This window comes from Oryx dammah, unplaced genomic scaffold (genome assembly GCF_014754425.2).
Source record: "Oryx dammah isolate SB20612 unplaced genomic scaffold, SCBI_Odam_1.1 HiC_scaffold_29, whole genome shotgun sequence".
In the NCBI taxonomy this organism is placed as follows: domain Eukaryota; kingdom Metazoa; phylum Chordata; class Mammalia; order Artiodactyla; family Bovidae; genus Oryx; species Oryx dammah.
In genome coordinates this window covers 50,824,556-50,833,700 of record NW_024070213.1, presented here as the reverse complement: position 1 = coordinate 50,833,700, position 9,145 = coordinate 50,824,556, and the positions used below count along the sequence as shown (strand labels likewise).

Genomic DNA, 9,145 nt, shown 5'->3' with positions numbered 1-9,145 from the left:
CCCCCCCCCCACTGCATAGCCTGGCAGGGCAGTGCCCACCCCCCACAAGATTTCTGGCTCACGAGGGAAGCCCTCGGGACACCAGTCCCCCTGCTCCAGCCCACGCTCACACGGCGCGGTGGACGCATCTTCTCTCAGACCTACAAGGCTGCACCTGTTCTGTGCATTACGGTTCCACCAAAGCCAAACCAACAGTAAACCTCACGACACGACGTTTCAGTGTCGACTGAATCAGACTTGGCCCCTGCGGCAAAGTCTGATGCGGCCCACCCAGAACCCAGCTGAGAATCCCTGGACTGAGAGGGCTCGCCGAGCTACCCGGGGTTTCAGTGCAGTGCAAAGCAGACCACACCACCACCTGTGACACAGGTGGGGCACGATTTAAGACAAATAACCCAAAGCATTCCTGTATGCTTAAGCTGTGGGCTGAGGGGATCAGATGTTTTCATGGAAAAAGGTGGGCTATGGGTTAGATCGTAACAGACAGTAATTACTATTCACTGAAGGCTTGCAATGTGCATTTTCTCATGCAGTCCTCTCAGAAATCCTAAAAAGTTAGCACTATAATTTCTCCCATCTTCTAAGTGATGAAACTGAGGTTAAGTGCAATAGTGCTGTTAAAGTCGCACAGCTAAGCCCATTCTTTCACTTGGATTCCTAATGTAATAGGTAGGATTTTGCTGGGTGATAAGCAAGAAGGAAGTCAATAATTAATCCTCAGCAGTTTACAGGTAATATCTTACAAATCACTGATAAAATGAGAGGCAATTAAAATGTTTAACACAGATATGGTTTCAAATCTGTGGACTCTAGTACTTTAAACTAACTTTATGGTTTTACGACCCAATCAAAAAATGGGCCAAAGAACTAAATAGACATTTCTCCAAAGAAGACATATTGATGGCTAACAAACACATGAAAAGATGCTCAACATCACTCATTATTAGAGAAATGCAAATCAAAACCACAATGAGGTACCACTTCACACCAGTCAGAATGTCTGCGATCCAAAAGTCTGCAAGCAATAAATGCTGGAGAGGGTGTGGAGAAAAGGGAACCCTTCTACACTGTTGGTGGGAATGCAAACTAGTACAGCCACTATGGAGAACAGTGTGGAGATTCCTTAAAAAATTGCAAATAGAAGTGCCTTATGACCCAGCAATCCCACTGCTGGGCATACACACTGAGGAAACAAGAATTGGAAGAGACACATGTACCCCAATGTTCATCGCAGCACTGTTTATAATAGCCAGGACATGGAAACAACCTAGATGTCCATCAGCAGATGAATGGATAAGAAAGCTGTGGTACATATACACAATGGAGTATTACTCAGCCGTTAAAAAGAATACAGTTGAATCAGTTCTGATGAGATGGATGAAACTGGAGCCTATTATACAGAGTGAAGTAAGCCAGAAAGTAAAACACCAATACAGTATACTAACACATATATATGGAATTTAGAAAGATGGCAATGATGATCCTGTATGCAGGACAGCAAAAAAGACACAGATGTGTATAGCTGACTTTTGGACTCAGAGGGAGAGGGAGAGGGTGAGATGACTTGGGAGAATGGCATTGAAACATGTATAATATCATGTAAGAATCGAATTGCCAGTCTATGTCCGATGCAGGATACGGCACACTTGGGGCTGGTACACGGGGATGACCCAGAGAGATGTTGTGAGGAGGAGGGTGGGAGGGGGGTTCATGTTTGGGAATGCATGTACACCTGTGGTGGATTCATGTCAATGTATGGCAAAACCAATACAGAATTGTAAAGTAAAATAAAAAAAAAATTTTTTTAATAAATAAATAAACTAACTTTATGGTTTTAGTTTATTCCAATTTATGTCTTTCCTATGTTAAAGAGATGCAGTGACAGCAACTGTAAATTTTGTGTACATAAAACATTAATTCATAAATTCATAGACAAATGATAGTAAAAGTAACACAATTAGAACTTTAGGAACATTATCTCCATATATTTTTGATATGGAACCCTGTGGTATCAACAGTTTTCTACTTACCACAGAAATATGAATGACTTAAAAAGTGTTCTTTTTAGCTACAATCAGTTACAATATTTCAAGGGGTTAAAAAATAAAAATAAAATCCCCAGACCTTGATTATCACCAGAAAATATCTCATCAAAGAATTCTAAATAATGACAAGTAGAAAAAAGTTACATAGAAGAGCCCATGAAAATCTTTATTCTTTTTTAGTATCATTTGAGGTCTTCCATCAACTTTGTTTCAAACTGAGATCTTCTCTGCAAAAAACACTTGTGAGAAACTGAACTGTAATCTGGGCTATGAAAAAGCCACTTCTCTGAGATGAGCTCAGATACAGATTTCCAGGGATTATTTGCGCTAAGAGACTCTACCAGGGGATGCTGGTAATTTGCATTAATTAGGCCTTTTTCACTCTCACGTTTAGCTGACAAAATCCGTTGCCGTGAAAGCTTTACTACACCATCCATTTTACCCAAAGGTAAAGTTTTAGAGGAATAATCTTTCTTTTTCTTCACTGCTTCTTTTTCCGGGCCATTCCATATTTCAACATTACTCTGTGTCTTCCATCGAGCCTTTTCCACAGCCGAGATGGAAACAATGGGTCTCAAAAGCTTTTTCCCTTGTCCTGAAGCATGTTTTGATTTATCTGAAATTGTCTGAGCCACCAAGTCCAAGCTTTTAGCCCCCTGTAGCTTATCTGCTTTGGTGCACATTGCTGAACTCACCGTGTCTGAACTCTGAGCACTGTGATAGTTTAATTTAAGCAAGTGCTCCAAAAATGAGGCGCCATGCCTAAGACCTTCAGAAGACTGCTGGCTCATACTTTGAGGCCAACATCTCCTACCCCGAGTCCGCTCAATTTCCCTCAGAAGGCTGCAAAGGAATGAAAGTTGTCAAGAGGTCATTTACAGGGCAAGAATAACCTGAAGTATACTTCTTGTTGAGACACAGAACAGAAACTCACTGTAGGATTCCAGGGATTGATGAATGAGAATATCCGAGGTAGGCGGCCCTTAAATCAAGTGATTTGTACAAATAGCCCACGGCCTCCATCATGACTTTATGACAGGAGTCACTTATCAATAACTGACCTGCTGGATATTTGAAAATGAGAATGTTAGAATTTTTAAAAATGACTCCTGGCTTCAGACATTTAAAAGAGAATAAAAAGTATTCTAAAAAGTGGCATTGGGACATTACCTATAGTAGTATTTTTGCCAAAAACATTGAACCTGAGTCTAATATCAGAAAACAATCAGATACAAATTCAAGACACTGGGACAGGGAGGGGAGGGTAGAAACTGACCTAGGTTCTTCAAAGATATCAATGTCAATGAAAGGCAAAACAAGTCCTACTAAAATGTTCTTAACTAAAGAAGGCAACCAAATGCAATGGAAGATCCTCAGCAGAATTCTGGATCAAAAAGTAAACAGCTATAAAGAACATTTAATGGGACACTCTGGAATATTTGCATATGAACTGTACGTAAGATAATAGTCTTGTGTAATGGTTAAACTTCCTGTGTTTGAGAATCCCCAGTGGCTCAGTGGGTAAAGAATCTGCCTGCAATACAGGAGACATAGGAGATTCAGTTTCTATCCCTGGGTCAGGAAGATTCCCTGGAGAAGGAAATGGCACTCCGCACCAGTATCCTTGCCTTAAAGTCCTATGGACAGAGGAGTCTGGCAGGCTACAGTCCGAAGGGTCTTGGAAGAATAGGACAGGACTGAGCCACTAAGCAGGCAAGAACTTCCTTGGTGGCTCAGACGGGAAAGGATCCACCAGCATGCGGGAGACCTGGGTTTGATCCCTGGGCTGGGAAGATCCCCTGGAAAAGAGAACGGCAACCCACTGCAGTATTCTGGCCTGGAGAATCCCATAGATAGAGAAGCCTGGTGGGCTACAGCCCGTGGGGTCACAAAGAGTCAGACACAACTGAGTGACTTTCACTTGCGCAGGGGAATGTCCTATTCTCAGAAGATACATGCTGAAGTATTTAGAAATAAAAATGTCACATCTGCAGCTAACTTTCAAATAATCCAGAAAATACATATATATTTGTGTGTATGTGAAAGGAAGAACACAAATGTGACCAGAATGTTAACAATTAGCGATCACAGATGAGTATGTGGGTGTTCATTATACAGTGCCCTCTGCCATTGTCAACAATTAATATAATTCTCTAAAATATGTGAAAAGTAAAAAAAAAAAATTAGTCAATTTGCAAGTGGCACTCATTTACTCATTTTACCCAATTACAAGACTGCTTTTAAGGGGCTAAATTGATATTGTTGATTACAAACATAATGTAAGGCCTGTAGGGCATCAATCTGGATACTTGATAAGAGGTTGAAAGTGAAAGTGTTAGTCACTTAGTCATGTCTGACTCTTTGAGACCCCATGGACTGTAGCCTGCCAGGCTCTTCTATCCAAATAATTCTCCAAGCAAGAATACTGGAATGGATAGCCATTCCCTTCTCCAGGGGATCTACCTGACCCAGAGATCAAACCCGGGTCTCCCACATTGCAGGCAGATTCTTTACTGTCTGAGTCACCAGGGAAACCTGATACGAGACTGTTGAGTATTTAAGGGTAAAAAATACTGAAAGATGGCCTAGCCAGCATCCCTGTATTAATATTAATAACAATAAACACTGCAATTTATGTAATTACCATCTATCCAGTATGTGTAATCCTATAAGGTACAAACTATCATCACTTGTCTTTTTTTGTCATTATTAATATTTACTCTCTTTAACAGGACATACATCCACAAGATTCAAAGATGAAAACGTATAAAGATGTGAAATAAAAATCATCTCTCCCATCTTGGTTCCCATCTGTGCAGTCTTCTCCAAAAACAGGTGTTCTTTCAAAGAATATTTTGTGCATGTCACTGGCTTTTACAGATGAGAAAACTGAAAGAGGTCTAGTCATTCGCCCCAGCTTGTGGTCGGACAGTCTTGGGGTGGCCTCATCCAGCAGCCCGTGCCCCTGACTCTGTGTGAGGCCCCCTCTTCCCTGCTCCTGGACTGACCTGCACATCTGCACTGCGACACTGTCTGCAGAGAGGCCATTTCTGTAGCTCTGCTGCAGGGGTCACAGCACAGATCTCACAGTGCTTCTGCTGCTAATAGGGAGTTTCCGCTGTTGGCTCTGCTTAGCAATCAATGGCTATTTTTCTTCTTTGGGAATTATTTTCATGACCCTCTATGAGGTTCTCAGTTGCCCCCACAAAGCTCAGCAGAAAGCACTTGCAAATTACCCTGCTTGGGATGACCACATTGTATTGGCCATGCGTGCGTGAGGGCTAAATCACTTCAATCCTGTCTGACTCTTTGCGACCCTATGGACTGTAGCCCACCAGGTTCCTCTGTCCAGGGGATTCTCCAGGCAAGAATACTGGAGTGGGGTGCCATGCCCTTCTCCAGGCGGTCTTCCCAACCCAGGGATCAAACCTGCATCTCTTTTGTCTCCTGCATTGGCAGGCAGGTTCTTTACCACTAGCACCACCTGGGTAGAAAAGCACAGAGCCAGAATGTCTCAGGTGCTGGCAGCTGAGCAAGAACTCATTCCTAGAGTTCCTGCGGACGCTGATAACGAGGCGCGCAGACTGTTCCTTCTCCCCGAAGGCCCTTTAAGAGGTTCTGACTTGCTGGGAGGTTGAAACTGTCCCCCAGACCAGCTGTTGATGCCCCTGACACACTGTTTCATGCCTGTGCTCCCCACACTCCCTTTTGGCCACACACCTTGGCTCCTCAGGCCCCTTTACCCTCATGACCCATCTGGACCTGTATCAACAGCTTTGACCTCAGAACTTTCTTAAATGCAACCTATCTCTTTGTGGCAGCAAGCAGAGTAGTTGCCAGGAGAGGATATTCTTAGCTCAGGCCGAACCACAGTTCACCCCATCTTCCCTCAGGGGTGGTACCAACTGGACAGCAACTATCCAGCTCGGTCAGTCCTTTCAAGCCAAGTAAGAAAAAAGGCCAGGATGAGTTCATTTGCATACAAAAGAGGTCACTGAACCTCCTGCCCACTTCAAATTTCCATTCTGGGGACCTCCCTGGTGGTCCAGTGGCTAAGACTCCAGGCTCTCAATGTAGGGGGACTAGGTTCGATCCCTGGTCAGGGAACTAGATTCCACATGCCACACTAAGAGTTTGCATGCCACTGCAAAGATGGAAGACCCCGAGTGCTGCAACTAAGACTCGACACAGCCAAATTAACTAATTCATTAATTTTTAAAAATTTTCACTCTGGATGGGGAGGGAACCTAACTTTCATTGCAGACTCTGTTGGTCGTTTTACATACAGCATCTTGTTAAGTCTTCAGAATAACCCTGTGGGCAGAGATGGTCATCCTCTTTCTGCCATTAGAAAATTGAGACTCAGAGCTCATGTCCACAAGCCCAGAAAATAGCAGAACTGGGATTTAAACCCAGGTCCCGAGATCCAATGACCATAACTTCTAGAAATGGGAAAAGAGAACATTCTTCTCCCTCTCACATTGGATCCTTAGGAGATTTTCTGTAAAACCGCAACCAGGAAGGAAGCATCCATTACCTTTTCCACTGCGTACCTCCCAGCCACATCTGTCCTGTTTCCAAGGGAGAGTGAATTGGGGATGGGAGTGAAGGGCAAGGTCCTAGGACCTAGCTTCCTTGACAATCTGTTCTTGTATTTTAAACGATAAATTTTCCTAGTTCCCTCACCTTTTTTTCAGTGCTTAATAGTAAAAAATAAAGTAGCATCTTTATTATTTTGGTATTTCCTCTGGAAATACATCTTTAGTATTTCCTCTGGAAAAAGAAAGTAAGATACTTTCTCCAAAGGCAGTCCTCTGTCCTTTTAAGTAATCTTCTAAGGTACAACTTCTTCTAACCTTTAGTCTACTGAAATTTAAGCCTGTTCCTCTTGCTTCATATAATATTTGCTGTCACCTAATAGGCAGATTTTTATACTGCCAGTCCTGTGTTCATTTCCTCCCCAGGGCACACAACTATAATTTAGGTTGCTGTCACCAGGTAACAAGCAAAATTGCAGGTGTTGGTGGAGAGTCTCAGGAAGTTTCCCTGAATGAGTACAGACTATGGAGCCTGCCCACAAACGAGCTTCCACACTGTGCTTGGAGCGAATAGTTACGAAGTGGAAAAAAATCACAGCTTATATTCTCCATCCAGAAGACAGGTTGCCGACATGTAATGAGAAAGGAGAATTATGCAGGATTTCAAGGTTCTCTGTTTAAACTTTCCTTTTGTTTCATAAGTATGACTAGGCACAGTTGGGCCCATGTATGACTAAAGTTTGTCAGAAGTCTTTCCATTTGAGAAATGAAGCTTGTTTGACTCCTCCTTTCAATAAATGTATGTCTATAAACAGACTAGGGAGGGGGGAAATTGTCGATCATTGTCCCAAATGAAGCAATAAAAGCTTGCGATGGGATGTTTCCTTTGCACTGTATTTCCACCCTATAGAAAACAATAAAAGGTTATGGGGATGTGGGGATGGGGGAGGGGAGTGGATCTCTCCCTTTACCCCCTCCATTAAGGCCACTGGCTAGTCTGCTCAGAGGGACCTGGAAGCAGATGGCGGGCAGTGCCCTCTGTCTTCTGCCCCAGATACAGTGGGAACTCACTCTACCAATTCAAGGGGCTGGGCCTCTGCAGACCCCAACTCTGGAGAAGGAACAGATGCATTGTTCTCTCTTACACAGCTTTTTCCTACTGCTCTGCCAAAACTGATGGTTCCCTATGACCCTCTGCTGCTAAATGCAATGGTGTGTCTTAGATCTGGTGGTCCGTTCTCAGCCCCCTCCTTTCTTGGCATCCATGATTTTACTGATTCTCTGCTACCTCTAGAGCCGTTCCTCATCTCTCGCTACAACACTTTCCTCAGCCCCTTTCTTTCTTTTCCACTTTATTTTTTAATTGAAGGATAATTGCTTTGCAGAATTTTGTGGTTTTCTCATTCCAGGGAGCCTAGCCTGTCCCTCTGAAGGCCTGGGGTCTTCTGCTGTCGTCTAAAGGTTGTTTTGTAGAAGTTGTTCCATATCTTGAGTTTTTGATGTATCTGTGGGGAGACTGGTGATCTCTCTCTTACTCCTCTGCCATTTTCTTTCATCTCTTTGGCCCATCTCCTAAGTTCTGTCTCCTGCCATCTTCTTGTCTTATACTCTTCTTGGCTCTTTCAACTCTTCCACAGGGTTTGGCCATCACCTGTATACTAAGGACTTCCAAAGGTTTTTCTCCATTTCAGTCTGATAGCTTCTAAGCACCATATTCTGCCTACTGAACATCTCTACTTAGATAAGAGATTCAAGTTCAACAGGCCCCAAATTAGCTCATCGTGGCTCCCATTCCACCTCTCAACTTTGTGCTTCCTGCCTTGGAATGCCAACAGCTCCAGCCACCCAGCTGCACTGGCCATGGATATAGCCATAAACTTGAAAAGGCCTCTGACTAGTCCCTTTCCCTCACCTGCTATATCAAATCAGGCACTGAGCCCTGTAGGATTTACCTACTAAATCACAAATGCACTCTTTTCTATTTATCTTGGCCCTCTCTTAGTGAACACAGGAGAGTTTCCATTCTCCTCTTGACCAATTCCATCCTCTATTCAGCCTTGAGAGTGCTGGATCTAAAACACAAAATCTAGGGACTTCCCTGGTGGTCCAGTGACTAAGACTCCAGACGCCCAATGCAAGGGGCTGGGGTTCAATCTCTGGTCAGGGAAATAGATCCCACATGCCACAACTAAAACCCAGCACAGTCAAATAAATAAAAATAAATAAATATTTTTTAAAAATAGATAAGATTCTTCCCAATAAGACCACAAACTCCCAGAGCCCCAAAATAGTAGAAAGAGTTCAGATTCAGGTCAGGTGCCTGGGTTCCAAGTAATAAGTCTACTGCTTACTAGCTGCAAAGTTTTGGAATGTCACTTGGTCTTTCTGAGCCTCAGTGATTCTACAATAATATCTAACTGATAGGATGCTCTGATAAGCTGTACTGGGATAAGTCATATGAAATATCTTCTATTTCCTCAGCTTTAAAATTGCTGAGTCATATCTAGAGTCCATTTCAGGTTTAAAAGTTTAAGCTTATGAGGGATATTTGACATTCTCTTA

At 43.1% G+C, this 9,145-nt stretch overlaps 1 protein-coding gene across 1 annotated transcript in view; it reads right to left on the bottom strand.

Moving 5' to 3' along the window:
• Nucleotides 1-1,993: 1,993 nt before the first annotated feature.
• Nucleotides 1,994-9,145, bottom strand: part of LOC120858651 (putative tetratricopeptide repeat protein 41) — a 73,231-nt gene continuing 66,079 nt past the window's right edge. Inside the window, 3 exon segments of the mRNA XM_040234845.1 lie at nt 1,994-2,241; nt 2,243-2,888; nt 2,980-3,109. Coding sequence (XP_040090779.1) covers nt 2,212-2,241; nt 2,243-2,888; nt 2,980-3,109 — 806 coding nt within the window. The 3' untranslated portion in view covers nt 1,994-2,211.